The sequence below is a fragment of the Dysidea avara genome, chromosome 6 (genome assembly GCF_963678975.1).
Source record: "Dysidea avara chromosome 6, odDysAvar1.4, whole genome shotgun sequence".
Lineage (NCBI taxonomy): Eukaryota > Metazoa > Porifera > Demospongiae > Dictyoceratida > Dysideidae > Dysidea > Dysidea avara.
Genome location: NC_089277.1, coordinates 4,779,279 through 4,797,542, shown reverse-complemented (window position 1 = coordinate 4,797,542; position 18,264 = coordinate 4,779,279). Strand labels below are relative to the sequence as shown.

The 18,264-nt window shown below is 36.2% G+C and overlaps 1 protein-coding gene across 1 annotated transcript; it reads right to left on the bottom strand.

Moving 5' to 3' along the window:
- Positions 1 to 341: 341 nt before the first annotated feature.
- LOC136258444 (uncharacterized) lies at positions 342 to 2,872 on the bottom strand. Its single transcript, XM_066051755.1, has 3 exons — positions 2,279 to 2,872; positions 1,495 to 1,982; positions 342 to 1,439 (listed from the first exon to the last, which is right to left on the bottom strand). The coding sequence occupies exons 1-3, from the start codon at positions 2,868 to 2,870 to the stop codon at positions 495 to 497; spliced, it is 2,025 nt and encodes a 674-aa protein (XP_065907827.1). The 5' UTR covers positions 2,871 to 2,872; the 3' UTR covers positions 342 to 494.
- Between the last annotated feature and the right edge of the window lie 15,392 nt (positions 2,873 to 18,264).

The window sequence follows — 18,264 nt, the reverse complement described above, 5'->3', positions numbered from 1 at the left end:
ACTGAAAAATCCTGTACGAGATTTCAAAATCTTTGCAATTTGACAAGATTTCAAGCAATTTACAGCAAGAATTCAGAGCATTTAAAATCTTTGATATCCGAAATAGTAACATCACATGATACGTAGTATTAGAATTTCTTCACAAAATTTGTGGACCTCTTGTGAGGATGCTGGATGTAGCATAAGTGACGCTGCAAATACGGACATATACAGGAAATATACGAAACTTCACAACAACTTTCAGAGATTTCAACAAGATTTCAAAGAGGGCTGTACAAGATTTCAAGAGAGTTGCGGACCCCTCACTCTATACGGATAAATATGATACTTGCGTACCTTAGCATCTTATAACATTGATAATAGCTGCACATCATCATGCAGTATGTAAACTTCTTATATTATTTGCATTGCATATGTACACAACAATGTGTTAAATATGCATGCATTCATCAAAGAAAGACAAATACTTTTACAAAAGTACAATAACAGTAAGGTCACTCAAATGTACCAACCCACACATTAGTGGAATGGAGCCTTTTTTTTGAGCCACTACTTCCACCCAATATAATTATCTTATTATCAGCCACACCCACCACTGTTGGACCACTAGTTGGTACTGGAATATTTGTTATTAGCTCCCATAAACCAGTTGATGGGTTGAGAACATGCACCTCGCTAGATTGGATGGTGGGATCAGATGCATGTCTTCCTCCAACAGCCAACAAGAACTTGTTAGACACAACAACAGGCCATGAGAAATGCCATGGAGTATCAGTGAGCACCTGCCACTTTATCTGATGAGAAGAAAAAGCCTCTAGAGAAGTAGAAAACACTTGTGCAGAAGATCTATCAATGCTTAACCCACCCAACAAGTAGAGGGTATTGTTCACAATTGCAGGTTTTAATTGGAAATGTGGTATCGGGAGGCTGTCACAAGTATACCAGCACTTATTGGCAGTGCCTAGTAACTCTACAGTTGGTATTTCTGTCCATACACCCTTCACTTTAACTCTTCCTCCTATAACGATTAACATGGAATGGTGCCCTACAGCAGTAGGAACAGCTCTAGCAGTTGGCATTTCACTGTATTCCTTCCATTGTCCAGAATCAAGAACAAGTACCTTATTAGTGACTTCATAACTCTTAGGCAATGATCCTCCAACAGTGATCAGTTTATCATCCAGTACAGTCATAGCATAACTATTGTATGCTGTGGTTATGGGGGAGTGGTTCCACTGGTTAGTGGATATGTTGTAAAAATCTAACCTGTAGCTGTGCTGGTAAGCATAGGCACTTTTTCCCTCTTGGCCAGCACCAACATATACTGATCCATGTAGTAACACTGCAGTACATGGTGATCGACACACTGGAAGCGGAGCTACCTGTTTCCATTTCACTTTCACTGGGTAACTGAAAATGTCTGGGACACCCACTGGTTGCTGTAATAGTAATATGTATATATGATCATTCAAAAGTTAATATAATTATTTTTACCTGTACATGTACTTTAACAGTTGGAGATGTGGCAGGCTGTCCCAACTTCTCACTTACTTGTTCTACCTGCCAAGTGATGGGGTTCATACTCACACCTGGACACCTCACATTCTCTGCTTCTTTCATCCTACTCATCCTCTCCGACACATCTGATATTAGAGGACGTCTGGAAGGATCATCATAAAGACACTCTTTAACTAATATTCGTACATCAGCTGGAGCACCTCTCATCTTCTCCACATGTTTTTGACGTCGTTCTACTTCTGATAAAGCTGTTATTCTCCTAGTTTTAGAATCAGTCACTACATAATGTAGTGGTTTAGGCCATTCTTGATTTACAACATGAAGTGTCACTCCACCATATGAGAATACATCAAGAGGAGGACCATACTCTGGTGTCTCCAGTAAAGCTTCTGGCCCCATAAAATCCATTGTCAGTGGCGGATCCAGGGGGGTTTCATTGGTTTCCACGGAAACCCCCTTTGAAAAATGATTGCGTAACAATTAAATGTTTTAATTATCGCGGCGTGCGTCTCGATCGAGATACTGTAATTAGAGCAGTCACAGTAGCTACTAAAGTAGTGTGTAGGAAGTTTTTAATATATTTTATGTACTATTACTAGGCTGTGACCTTTTTTTTTTTTTTTTTTTTTTTTTTTTTTTTTTTTTTGGTCTCACCTTACCAAACCAGACGATGTAGTGCAAACGTTTGCGTATCTCATGCCAATATATATCTCCACCTTCTAAACTGGAAACCCCCTTTATAAATTCCTAGATCCGCCACTGATTGTTCCCGGAGCACGAGTCTTTGTCTTATTGCTGCCCCCTTCTATCACTTTGGCTACTCCTAGGTCACTTATTTTTGCCACAAACTGATTAGTCAGTAAGACATTATTGGGGGAAAGATCTCGGTGGACGATGGGAGGATCATGACTGTGCAGGTACCACAATCCTCTAGACACATCTACTAACATAGACAACTTCACACACATCGGAATATTTGGGTACTTCTTCACCACTGATGTGAGGCTCTCATGCATCTTCTCCATCACTAAAAGTGGTAATCGCGACTGCCCATCATCGGCAGGATTGCATACTCCTAGGAACTGTACCACGTTTGGGTGACTAACAACCCCGCTCTGAATACACTCGGAAAGAAAAGCTTTCTTTGTTGCTTCGAATTCTTCTGGAGTAACTCCTTGTACTAAAATAGAGTGAACTTCTTTAGCCGCGTAAACAGTCCCGCAATATTCCACCTCGGAAACTCTACCATATGCACCAACACCGATTTCATTCTTATTTGGTTTCACTCCAGTGATGTAAAAACGTTTGAAAAGTTCACTCTCAAATTTCGAGGCGTCGGAGGCGCTGTCCATGATTTTAAATACTTTTTATTATTTATTTTATACATGGACTTTAATATAAATTATAATTAGCTAATTGATATGCTGTCCATTTTTGTAGTCTCGCGGCGCCCGATCCCCGCTGTATTGTGGATTTTCAAAGTAGCAATTGCAAGATTAGATAGTTTTGGAGGCAGGGTGAGCTAATGCCTAATGGACCACTCCGGCTGGTTGGAGAAGACTGCTTACTAGCTATAAAACTAGAGACCGGCAAATAAAAACTAGCTATGAAAACAATGCAACATGCATGACTGGCCAACAAGCATAGGCGGCGGAAAGGGGGGGGCTAGGGGGCTAAAGCCCCCCCTCGGTCTGCTGAGGGGGGGCTTAGCCCCCCCTCAGAATGATATCACACTGAAATTATCTTTCTTGGAGTGGGGCTGAAAACCGTGATAAAGATCGAGATACTCTAATAGAGCAGTCACTCTAATAAAGTAGTCAGTGTGTAGCGAGCTATGAAAGGATTTTTATGTAGTTTATCAGCTAGAAATGGTAGCTGGTGAGGTGGAAAGCTCTTGTCAGTTGGTTGCGACCTTTTTTTTTTTTTTTTTTTTTTTTTTTTGGTCTCACCTTACCAAACTATAGAAATAAGTCTGGGTCAGCCCAGCCCCCCCCTCATATCAACTACTTCCTCCGCCGCTGCCAACAAGTGGTGACTTTCAATATAGCTACAATGTGTGAACCAGAGGCATCACTGAGACTTTATAATTATTCCTTGTTAGCATGAAGATAATGAATAATAAGATATTCTCTATAGCTCTGTATGCTTTTTTACATACTGAGCCAGTCAATATATATGTTAAGCTTTTATATAATAGAGTCAATGACAATGAATCCCTAAATATCTTCAGCTAGAATCTAAACATTTTGGAGAGGGGTGGTCATACAAAATGTGAATAGCTTTTATAACATAACAATTTTGCGAATTTGGTGAATGCATGCTCTATTAGAGTCAGTGAATACAGTCATTATGGATTTTGGTAAGGTAAATGCGGGTATTTCCGGACAGCGCACAATTCCGGACACTTCGTGTATAGCACCCAAGAATGAATCAACTAGAACACACTTTTCGATTTTTATAATCCCTATAAGAATAGCTATTCACAGCAGAAATTTCAAGGCAATCCGTTGTTTCGTTCCTCGGCTAGCTTGATAAAGGTACCAAAGTGTCCGGAATTGTACGCTGTCCGGAAATACCCGCATTTACCTTACTATACAGAGTATTTCAAGACTACTTTTAAGCAGAAACACTTAGTACAGTGCTATATACATCATAGGGACTAATAAACTTCCCTTAATAATGAATCACATTATAGAAGTCAAACGTGTCAGACGTGTCGCCAGTAGCGGTGTGAATATAGTTTACAATTGTAGGGATTTCATTAGCTAGATAAACAGCCATCTAACCACTCAATACGTCAAAGCAAAAAAAGTTATTGTAAGTGTATAACTGCTACTGCTATGAGCACAATTATTTTGAGTTACTCTAATAAAGCAGTCACCCATTTTTAGATTTATTTTTGTCACAGCGTACAGCAATCCTTCAAAGAATAATTGTAGGCTTTGACGTTTAGAGTATTATTAGCAGTACCATATGGGCTAATGAATTCATTGCAACTATGAATCTTGTTTAAGATAATAGTGGCGACATAGTCCAGACTAAATGACACCTATAACCATATGAATATAATTTGCACTTGTATGGATTTCATTAGCTAGATAAGCTACTGGTTGATCAATAAAGCTGTCTGCACACATCAATTAGCTCTCAGTACAACTATTTATGATTTATAACAAAACAGTTTTAAAACTCTCTAATAGAGCAGTCTTTCATTTTTAAGTATTAAATAGTTGGTAATGTTATATCTGACATACGTAATGATATCCTACCTGATTTGTGTTCATCCAATTTTAGTTCACAATCATGAATTACCAGAGGCCAGCAATGCAACCTTTTACATGGCCCATTGATTCAGCCAAAAATGTTTGTTGACCATCTTAGTGATTTCAATTAACTTTTGTACCCATATTGCATTTATATATATACATGTACTCACTTGCTGATGTTCTGCAATTATAATATAAAAAATTCCTTCGGCTACGATACTGTGCTGCACGGTGACATGCTTACCCAGTGAACCAATACTGGTACTATATAAATAGCGAAGTGACTGTAAGTTAATGCAGGCGATTGTAAATCAAGGACTAGAAATCTACAGGGGGAGGGGTTGATCATGTCTCACAAGTGAAGGTGTTAGCACCCAAAGTCACACTTGAACCTTTACCCATTATGTGAGTTGTCAGACATGGGATTTGCACTTTGCTCAGTTCACCAAATGTACTATTGATGCACACTTGGCTTAATCAGATGGGTGGACTACTTCCCAGGTCCCAACAGCTGAGTACCCAGAGTAGTTTCTTGCTCAGCATGATAACACACCTCAGTTGACACCACCAAGTAATAACAACTAGGCATAACCATATGCATGCATTGAATCTCAACTATACCAGCTCTACGGCCTTTACTGCTCTCTCTCTCTTACACACACATATGCACACACACTCACACCCGCATGCACACACAGCCTCTGGCTGTCATTCAAAATATGGCTGTTACTGCTACCATTCTTCAATACATCTGTGTGTAGTATACTGTTATAACCAACTAGTGTCACTCAAACACTAAGATAAATTACTGTAACAATTGCAATAATTATAATATACAACAGCTCAATAAAATAAAATAAAATATATTTATATTATTTATTTGGCAATAAATTGCAAACATCTATTCTTTTAATAAAAACTCAAATCACCAATAAACATATAGCTAACAACGTAATGACAATGATGTAAAATTAATTAATTAATTACTTTTGGTACATTGTACAAATGGTTAAGACAATTGTCTTATATACCAACTCCTAGTATAAACCTTTTGCAACTCTTCGTACTTCATCTGCAGGTCAGAATCACCACCATGTTTCTTGTCCTCATCAGACCAGCCCAACAAGTAGCTATGATTATTACCAGCCAGTAGTTTTGTGAACTGTCCAAATCATTGCTGTCTTGACTATGCAGGGTCCCTGAAATAAAACAGGATCACACGATCCTATTGGATATTGTTCCAACAATCATTCTAGAGTGTATTTGCATAAAAGTAATTCAGTGCTGCATCCTATAAGAACACTCAGTGACCCCCAACAAATACAACATACAGAATATCACACAGCACAGCACAAAAATAACTCTCCATGGTACAACATGTGTATACACACCAACACTTATTTATCACTTGGTATATAGCCCAGGAGGTAGTTGGAGTCTGTATCCAGTATCAAGTTTCTCTTAAAATTTATATTTATGAAGATTATACTGGGGAGAAAATAGAAGTGTGACCCACATAATTCTGCAGCATAATGATTATGATTTGTATCTCCACAGGTACAGCAGAAAGCTATAATTATATTCCATAGCTGATAAAGTGGATGACTTCAGTTGTCACAAGATCAATAGCAACCAGCATGTTGGAGCAGCAATTGTTTTGGTGACTGTATGGTATCAAGAAGTGACACTTGACTTGCAGTCACTTGTTTTAACTTGTATAGATATAGTTACAATGAAGGCAAGTTGCAGTGCTGTATCATTCTACATTCACAGAGTTTTAGTGTAAAGATTCTGATTCAGTCCCCAGTAGTGGGATATCACTTACAGATATCTTGATGTTGATCACATGATAGAGTGGGTAAGCAAGCTTGGAGCAAGACTAATATTAAACTTTTTAACGCACATCTCTGTTGTGTGATCATGTATTGTCACCAAAGAAATTAAATTCTATTTAGTTGCTAATTGAGTTACATTTGTATGGTATCAGACGATGTTGTGTACATAGTAGAAAGCTATATTATTATAATCTTGAGGTTATATTAACTGCTGTAGTCACTGCAATGGTTCATCTGATGGGGACATTGGAAACAGTGGAAATTGAAAACTGAAACTGAAAAACTGAAACGGAAAAACTGAAACTGAAAAACTAAAATTGGTCAAAACTTCATATTAACAGATACCTCTTAATAAGACCACCTCTGTAATAAGACCACCTGTATAATAAGACCGCCTCTAATAAGACCACCTCATTATGGTAGTCATGTCAAGTAGGTCCAACAAAAAGGCCATTAGGTGTACCCATAATGTAATAAAGTATCAATCAATCAGACAGTACTTAAAAGTTAAAACTACAGCTGCAGGGTTGTACATAAGGATATACTATCTTACCATACCAAGACCTAAAGTCCATGGTCATGTCACAATGAAAATGGGGTAATTGCATGCACAATTACTCTGCTGATACTGGATTTCTCATGAATTGTGCATTATTTAAGAGCTGCGTAGTTAAATTAATGATCTTGGACTTTGTGTCTTGGTAATAGTTGGACACTCGTGATAGGTGTCTTCGAGGATTTAAAAACCTGTCAATATTTACCTGTGCCTCGGTAATTACTGATGTCACCTCAGGCTTTTAAGTCTTCGAGGATGCTTATTACGTGTGCTTAACAATTATTAAGACACAAAGTTAAGAATCATTAATGTTGATTTTGTAACTATGCAACTCCTAAATCATGCACAATAATATTCATGAGAAATCCATTATCAAATTCAATTATGCATGCAATTGCTCCATTTTCATTTGTGACATGACCATGGACTTTAGGTCTTGGCATGATAAGATATATCCTTTTGTACAACCCTACAGCTGTCATTTCAACTTTTAAGTACTGTCTGATTGATTGATACTTTATTACATTATCAGTACACCTTAGCTATATTTTTGGACCTACTTGACATAACTACTATAATGAGGTGGTCTTATTTTAGAGGCGGTCTTATTATAGAGGTGGTCTTATTATAGAGGTGGTCTTATTATAGAGGTGGTCTTTGTTAAGAGGTACCTGTTAATATGAAGTTTTGACCAATTTTAGTTTTTCAGTTTCAGTTTTTCCGTTTCAGTTTTTCAGTTTCAGTTTTCAATTTCCACTGTTTCCAATGTCCCCATATGCATCTGATGTGGGTACAAACTGAACAAGTACAACATTGTACCATTACCATACCTCACAAATATTTATATTTGTGGCAGACTCAGTAGAAAGATTTACCAAGAGTTGTCTGACAGTGACTGGCAGATGTACAGAAAGTCTAGTCCAAAAGACAAAATAGGTCATGTACATATGTGATAGTGGAGTAATGATAATTGTTCTTGAGCTCACTGCAGGCAATTCTCAAGACTAAGAGCCCAACTCTCAACTATCAGACCAAGAGCCCACGGGCAACTCTCATAGCCATGCATGGTTTTTCTGTGTATAAGGTTAGTATTTAATATTTTTTGCAGATCCAGTCACATTTTTGTGTGAGAGTAATGGTCTGTTTTAAATTTCAACTTTGAGACTTAGCTAAACTCCTGCGATTGACAAGAAGTCATAATTATACTGGTAGGTGAACTTAAATTCACTATGTTATCCTTGCAGTGATCACAGAAGGTAAGATCACAGTGACTAAAAGTACATGTAAGTTTAGAAAATTACACTGTAATGACCTCTTATACAGAGCTATAAAATTAACTTTCATTTGTAGGTAAACAAATATACTCTAGTTTATTTTATTTTAAAAAATGTAACACACATACACTGTAATGTCATGCAAAATGTCACACACTCACAGAATGCTGTAAAAGATGAGAAAATTAACCCTTGAATAGTGATTTTTAAAAAATTAGTCTGCCTGACCATAGTTACAAGGCTAGGAGCTAAAGGATGCAACATAGTGAACATAAAGCCACACTTTTATGCCACAATCAGGATGTGATTTTGAGGTCCCAATAGGGTCTGCTCTCTGCACCTTGCCTTTGTTTTCTCTTCAATTATGCATGCTGGTCATTGTCTTTTTGCATTCACTCAACAAAACCACATACCAAGGAAATAATAACACTTTCAATGAAGAGCGTATATAGACACTACAAAATTATTTTGAGGTGCTTAATATGTTACTGTAAGAGGTATTGGAGACTACCCTCCTTAACAATTTAGCTTGACTGATAATGATTGAGCATGAGGACCATGCCGCTTAGTGGTCTAGTGGTATACTTACAGTGCAACGATCAATTACAACAACCATGCTTCTTTATTGATCTAGCTGTACTTATAATGGTGAGAAAACAACAGTGTTATTATAATCATAAGACATTCTAATAAAGTAGTCACCCTGACACAACAGCTAACAATCATAAGGCATTCATTTAATTTTCCGATGCTTTGATGGGGGGTGGAACCACTATGATTCCTTCACTTACATTATAGGTATACTTAGGAAACGCAATGAATTGTGCAATACAGTAAGAAACTATAAGTCATAAATAACTGACTACTAAACAAATTATAATTGCAGTTGTCTGGTTAACATTGATAAAGTATTCTACAATTTTTGTTCTAATTTTTTTGCAATGTTCTTCAATTTTCATTTCCCAACCACTGTTAGTAGTATGTCAGCTTACAATTTATAGTAAACTTTGTCATATATATAGTCATATAGTGGCCAGGTATTAAGTAATTTCTGAGTCTTACTACAAGTACAGTTATTTATGACTTATAGTTGACTTACTGTATTTCACAATTCATTGTGTTTCCTAAGTATACCTACGTATAATGTAAGTAAAAGAATCATAGTGGTTCCGCCCCCATCAAAGCATCGGAAAATTAAAATGAATGCCTTGTGATTGTTAGCTGTTGTGTCAGGGTGACTACTTTATTAGAATGTCTTATGAATATAATAACGACGCTGTTGTTTTCTCACCATTATAAGTACAGCTAGATCTATAAGGAAGCATGGTTGTTGTAATTGATCGTTGCACTGTAAGTATACCACTAGACCACTAAGTGGTATGGTCCTCATGTTCAATCATTATCAGTCAAGCTAAATTGTTAAGGAGAGTAGTCTCCAATACCTCTTACAGTAACATATTAAGCACTTCAAATAATTAATTTTGTAGTGTCTAAATATGCTCCTCATGGAAGGTGTTGATACAGAAAATTATTTCCTTGGTATGTGGTTTTGTTGAGTGAATGCAAAAAGACAATGACCAGCATGCATAATTGAAGAGAAAACAAAGGCAAGGTGCAGGGAGCAGACCCTATTGGGACCTCAAAATCACATCCTGATTGTGGCGTAAAAGGGTGGCTTTATGTTCACTATGTTGCATCCTTTAGCTTCTAGCCTTGCAACTATAGTCAGGCAGAATAATTTTTTTTTAAAATATCACTATTCAAGGGTTAATTTACTCATCTTTTACTTTGTTCGGTTTCATAACATTCGGATGCTGCTTTACTTCACCAAAGTTTCATTACCATGGATACTAACAAGTTAAACCAGTTGCACAACTATTTCACTCCTTGTAGAAGCTGCTATTTGCTTATTTCTTGGAGTAGTTATAGTTTAAACAATGGTTATACTGGAGTTATAACAAAGTGTAGGAGTTTGTACTACAGTGTACACCCTAATAACCATCAATTGTGTTCATTAATTGTTGACATGATATCTTTGAAGCTTCGGTATCATTTTTAAAAGATGCTTCGGAGGATGTATCTGTACATTCGTTCCAACCCTAATACCAATGTTGGAAAAGGAATTCCCAAAACATACACTTTTGAGTGGAAATATTAAGAGACTGTCTATTCAAGTATGCAATGAAATACAACAATGTGATAATTTCAGATTAAATGCTTTCATTTTCACAGAATTTTTATTTTCTTCAGCATGTATTTAATAAGGGACGAAGCAAATTTCAATTGTGTATAACATACAACATTGGTATGTCTTAACAATTATTTAGCTCAATGTTTAGCTTGGGATTTTGCCACCAAGCTGTGATCATTCATATAAATTATACTCTTTTTCATTACTTGGATCACTACTTCCTTTTTAAATCAATGATTTTAAATACACAAATTTTTTGTAATAGCCATCATAATGTGAGTCACTATAATTACCCATTATAGCCATATCTTGGTGGTGTTACACTTTTTGTAACAGCTTAGTGCTCCTCTGTAACACCGTGCAAGTGTTATCACAGCACCTACACAGCAACTCTTATGGTATTGAATTTAAACAATAACATGGACACCCATAAAGTGTTATGGCGAATTTTAACAGTGTAACGAACTACCTGTATGGTACATTATAATATATACCACAATTATGACTGGATATTAATATTGACAGTGACGTGGACATTTAATCCCAACTGTATAGTCATGTCTAATACAAGTTATATTACTGAAGTAGAGATTAAAATTAATGTTCTCCAACAATCATTTCACGGTATAGATGTAGGTATAGTATAGTATAGTAATGTTCTTAGTTGGATATCTATAGCTGTGATACTCAATCTAGGTATAACTCACAGTATTTCTCTAATAACTGTATTTAGTCCTGTACTGTATATGACGGACATAGGGGTAGTCAAAATCATCATGCATTATACCAGCACAGTTTTGTGTACTGGGTATCAGAAGAGCTGTAACTCTGCACAAACTTTAGGAAGCAGACTGAGACACTTTAACAAACATATACACAGCAATATATCAAATCACTACAGAATTATGGTTGAACGTTCACCTCAACTATAATATCAAAGGTGAAGTGGCCATTTCACTTCTATTCCAGCTATGATCCATGTATTGTAGCTGCTGCAGTTGGGGAAAAGGCATATCTTAAGCCTGGCCAAAGTGAGGAATAAATTAAGCCTGTAGCCTTATCCATAATTGAGTTATGCTTGGCTGGAGGCATCATTCAGGCAGTCAGTTAGCACAAAATTCAAAATTTCATAGAAACTTGTCAATAATGGGCTTGGTTATGCCTAGCCAATACTGTCAAGCTGTTATGAAGGCTGGTTTTGGGTGATTATATTCTTGGGCAAGAGATCCCTAACCTCCGTGTACAGTACTATCATACTGTATGATAAAAATGAACAAAACAGTAAACCATAGTTTTGACAAACATACACATTGCTTCCTTTTCATTTGATACTCACTAGTGGTTCTATTATTAGTACGTAATAAGTAGAGATTGGTAAACAAATCATACGGCATACAGTGTAGCTACCTAAAACAGCCTTGCAATAAATTTTGCCTCTGAAAAACCACCTGGAATGCATAATGAATAATGAAAGTGAATAGTGACAAACATGATCAGAACAACAGATTCGTAAATCTGCTATCATTATCTTGGCAGTCTGAAATTTCTGGAGCCGTATACTTTGTGCTACTGAGTCTTACAGCAGGCAGGTGAATTGTGAAAGTCACTGTACACTTACATCAAACATTTGAATTTTGCTTTGTTTTACCTAAGTACAGCATCATTACTACAGTACTGTATAAGCCATCCTTGTTCTTCCCAAAGGATAATTGGTAGTTGCAGTACAAGTAACTACAAACACACTAGACATGCATACCATTGGGGTTACAGAAACAAAACAAAGATTTTCTAACTCTTCATGAGCAGGTGAATAAGATGGTGTATAGTTTTAATCAATTTGAGTCTTACTTCTCTGAGTAATGGTTTGTTAATAAATTGAGTATTCTTTTTCTTTTTAGTAGTGTAATTTTCGAAATCTTTTAAGGTTTGTTTTTCTCAAAATGCATGCTTGTGTGAACTAGGTGAGGAGGCCACAATTAACTTGATTTTAATGAGGTGTGGCTAACTAACTAGACATAAAAAGATTATGTTTCGTTCACTGCAGCATGCTGTTTGCTTTCATCATTAATCATCCTTTCTCATTCTTCCCAAAGATTAATTGATATTTGCAACATGAATCACTGCCTTAAATTTTTGCATATGATTTTAACAAAGTGTAAATGTGTAATATAGCTAAAAAGTAAACAAACTACTGTAACTATATACAAAAAATAAAAATTTTAAAAGGAAATAAGCGATTGATATAATACACATGCTACAAATAGTAAGGGAACAAGCTCAAAAGTGTTACAGCTCAAATGAGAATGATCCATATAACAAAACGTAAGGAATCAAGTTGAACAAGATTAGATGGCTACTTGCTAAAATGTCAAGTATTAATAGCAAATAACCATCTGAAGTTGGAGGATGCTTCCAATGATTATTTGATTGATTGATTTATAATTTAAACTCACAAAGCTGTTCCTTCTTGGTAGAGTACAAAGCATCAATATAAGAATACCACCAGTACAAACACTACATGTATACAACAGTAACAAAAACAACACATACAAATTAATAACAATAAAACAAACACAGTAAAAATACATCAAACATTATTTAAATTTAACGAAGTGAAGCCTTGAGTCACTATAATAGTTGGCGAATGAAGCTTGCAGCTGAACAATGTCAGGTAATGAATTCCACCAATGGCTGGCCTGATGGCAAAACAATTTCTGCATGAAGCTCAGATGACATCTGGTAAGATTGGCAGAGTGTGGCTTTGTCCTCATGTAACGAGAAGATTGGCTACCAAACTCAATTGGTGGATTTTCCTGATAGAATAAAAATAATGATGCATTACACAAGTACTACAAAACCTTACCAATTGCTCAAACTGAAGCCATTGTAATTGATTATAGTAAGTGGTGATGTTGTCATATTTGTTGAGATGATATAAGAGATGGACTGCACAATTCAGTAAATTTAATGATGAATTCTATAAATATTTTGTTGCATTAAAAATCTACTCCGTATTGGCAGAGCATAAATTCAAGTGAGACATGACCAGTGACTCTAGCAATAATTCAATAATGTTATCAGGGAAAACAAACTTGTTGGATTGTAATAGCATGATATCTTCCTACACGTGATGGATACTTGATCATTCCAAATCAGCTATCAAATACAGTAGTAATCTAAAATTTTCTCTTTGTTGGTTTGCTGTAATGTAGTGTGATTAATCTCAATGTCAGGTAGAAAAGGTTAAATCTTCTGTCGAGTGGTGTTAAACCACATAACACAAGATTTGGATGCCATTAAGTTTCATTCTACTGTTCACACACGCCAGTGACTCGCTGAGTGTGTTCTTGAAAAAAGATGAGTGATCCCCGTTATCAACACACTATAATGTGGCTCCTGGGTAATTATAATGCTAAGGTCCCTAAAGGTTGGGAAGAACCTTCACTAAAATTCTAACAACAAATATAATAGTATCACATGTTCAAACTTCTACTTAAGGATCATTTATCTCTTATATAGATCCTTTCTTAGTTAACACTCCTTTTCTCTGGAACGCTATTCCCATTCACATTAGCTGTCAAATCGGACTACATTTAGGTCTGCTCTTTGTCGCTTTCTTTTACTGTAACTTTTAATTGTATTTTTAACTGTTCTGTTTTGTATTTTGCAACTGTGTGGTTACTTGTCCTGTGTTTATGTTGTTTTTTATGTGTGCAGGAAGCACATTTGTAGGCTATAAGCCTTATTATTATTGTATTATTATATTTGTTACTGTGCAGAAATCAAAAAGATTGTTGTGTACAGGTGTAATCATAATGAATGTTCAGGTTAGTACAAAACTCATCTAAGGTAGGGGAGTAAATTACAAAGGGGGAGTGTGTTCCAGAGCCTTCTGTGTACCCATGTCTATTGACAAAATTTTCTAATCTAATCCACATATTAGAAGTGGGTTTTAGTTTACTCCACACTGTTCACATTATCTAGCTCACTACACATTATGAAGTAGGTCCATGATGTATATATTGTAGCTGCTGCAGTTGGTGAAAAAGCACTTTTCACGCTGAAGTGAGGTTGAACAGTAAATAATCCAAGCCTGTAGCCTTACCCATAATTAGCAGAAAATTCAGCTAAATCATAATATTTCATAGAAACTAGTGGGAAGGGTTTGGCTGAAGATATTTATGGGCTTTGTTATGCCTAGACAATATACTGCCAAGCTGTTATGAAGGAAAAGTGAGGCTGGTTTTTGGGTGATATTCTTGGGCAAGAAAAGCCCTAACTGAACCTAACCTAACCCATGATTCCTGCTATACACATGATGAATGGCAAATTTCAGTTTTGTCATAAACACACGTACATACTGTTTCCTTTTCACTTGATAATTACTAGTGGACCTATATACTCATAACCACCAGAGGGTTATTTGTGACTGAATCTGTGAAAATCAGTCTTGTAGCCTTTCCAATTGTATGTACTCGGTAACCCATAACTTAAGTTGTGAATAAGGTACCTGCTTGCAATTCAGTCATATTACACCCCTAACATACCACTATTGTTTGGTGTAAGTTTAAGGTGATAAGGTAACAACAAGATTAATCAAACTTGGAACTACTATAAGAACCTTTTCCACAGATCTTGTACCATTTTGAGTTGGAGGATGCTTCCAGGGTGGCTTTTTTGCATGTGTTCTTGTAAAAAACAAGAGTAGTCCTATTATGAATGCATTATTGTGGTTCATGATTAGCATGTACGTGTTGAACTGGATCCAAAAAAAAACATTTAATAACTCACAGATGCAGTTACTGGTACCCTCAACTGAATTTGCTAAGCTTGGTATCATTCTACATGTCAACACTTGCTGATTAAGAATTCACTCGAAGTAAGTGCCGAGTTATATTGTAAAACATATGAAAAAACAGGGTTTTCCCACGGTTTTATTATGCATCTGAATGAGTAATTTGGCGATACAAGGATCTATCCTGCCGGTCACTTCACAAACTCCTATATATCACTTGATTCGCCATTGATCAAGAGTTCTGATGCGCCATACCAGATCTCCGTAAATTAAAGCATGCGGAAGTTATGGCTCTGTATTTAATAGACAAGTGTCATTTTCACGTATATGTTACAGATTTTTATAATGTACGGTAAAGTTGACAAATGTTTTGATATGTCTTTCCTTATATACATTTACATATGAGAATTGATTGTTGGTTTTAGTTTATTCCACATCACTACTAACTCTACCAACCAACAACAGGCTAAAATGTCAAGTGTTTACACCACAAATGAAATCTTTTGAAGGTATTGTACAAATAGACACACAACCAGTTGATCAGCTCTTGTTTCACTATAATTGTTTTACATAGAAATTCCAACAAAGAAATTATGAGAAAACAAGTTGATGTTGTGCTACCTCTAAAAACCAGGCGCCATGCAGTAACCTAATTCATCTGGAATTAACCATAGATAGTATATGCAAATATGTATTACTATTTTGCAATAGGGTAGTTTTGGTTGTACAATAATATTATTAGCTAATTCTCGTATTTCGTAATTCATGAAATTTTCGTAATTCATTCAATTCTGTTGCTATGCACTGTCAAGGAAGCGTTTGGTAAAAAAACCGCTTTTACCACCATATTATGCACAGAAGTATCTTCTACACTGTTTTATAGTGTGACTAACGTGTTTTTTCTCACAAATTCTCTCGACAAAGCCTCAAAGCTGCTCTTCATTTTTGTTCGTGTACGTAAGGGATACACCCCCTTTCAACTCGAAGCGATAGGCTATCCTGGTAGTGTACGAGGCCTGCACTGTTGTTTTTCAGTTGCTAAACGCCTGAAAACCTCAAGGGGAAGGTAGTCTGAGGAAAGTTGCCACACCCGTATTTCAGTCTGCCGAAAAGAACCACCTCAGAGCAAAGTTCACTTGTGTAGAAGTTTAATACAGACTTCATTTCACTTCTTACGTAAAAGCTGCTTTTACCATTAGGCCATTCCAATTAATAATTATGTTTCTGGTCCTTTGAAAATCAGTTTTAGGTGCGGGCGGGTGGAATTCAGCAACAAAGCAACAATGAAGTGACTGCTCAATTAGAGTATTTTTGTGATTTACTGACTGTTCTATTAGAGTACATCGATCCGTACTATGCACTTTGCCCATTTCTTGCAGTTTTCACTGATAAAATACAAATCATGGCACTTAGATTTAGCCGGCATACTTGTTGCAGCCCAATATTTGTTTCTGAAATTTTCAAAAAGTGCCTGGTTTAACAATCTTTCAGCCAGTCAGTCAGCAGAATGGTTTATTCAATCATTTCTTTAATTCCATAAAAGCTTAATAAAAGAGTTTAGGGTTGCTCTAAAGGTAATTTTGAGCTTAGCTGTTGTGAAGGAAAAGTGACGCAGGGTTTTGGGTGAAATTTTTGGCCAACAAGTTCAAACCTTTGTAGCCCTTACTATACAGTACTACCTGTACTGTGTGATTATAATCATAAGCTTTGATTGTGGGTGTACAATTAAGCCAAAACTAAAATATTTACTTTACAAGCCATAAATAAACTAAAATCAAGAATATGTTCAGAACATTAACAGCTAAGTACACTAAGCTCCTGTCCTCTGACATCTCGCCAGAGAATCATTGTCAATCAAAACAACAATGGCCCTCTCCATTCAATAAAGAAACAAACTACTATAGGGCTGTGTGATAATAGTATGCTTTAGTCATTAATAAGGTATTTATCTCCAATAGATCTATAGGTATCTAAACTGGTTAGATACCTATGACAATCTTTTGTCATGCTTTGCTGGATTCCAGTCACAACAGCCATCAGAAATCATTGCTAGAGTATAAAGTTGTTTTAGAAACATCGATGATTATATTTAGGAAGCCTATCAGTGACTTATTTTAGCATTAATTTGATCAGGAACCTGCCATTACTGGCAGTGACCAGTGCCACTCAAGCCATAGTCTAAATCAGTTATTGCCCAAATCCAAGTATCTGTGCTATTTAGAGGGCACAATAATCACCGAAGATGAAGCACAGATACATATATACATAATGGCCATCACTTTCGAGTCAGTGATTGATATTTGGGGCACGTTAATTGTCTGTGTTCTTTGTGGTGACTGGATTGATTGCAGAGGTGCTTCTCCTACTGTTCTTAGTTTGTAGTGCTGTGTAACGGGCTGAACATAGCTGAAAGCGAAGTGTAATAGTCACTTCACCTTCGAGTCAGTAATTAATAAGCTTGGGGGTGCATTCTGACAAAAACAACAACTCTAGTGCCATCCTTTTTTGATGCAGGTTCATCAGTCATAATAATTAATGTTACAAAAAGTAAACAAACAAGTATAAGGAAACATTAGGAATTTTAAGTTCAATTTGGAAAAAAGTAGGAAAACAAGGATGTCGCCTACACCTGCAGATATACTAGTGAACATTTAATCCCTAATTCAGCCATGTACAAGCGACATCCTTGTTTCTCTCTACTTTTTGTCAATGATCCCTAATCAAACTTAAAATTCCTAATTTTCCTTAAACTTGTTAGGATAGACTAATGCTACAAAACTGTATGATAGTTTTACCAATGTTGTTTATTGTTATTTACACCCACATATA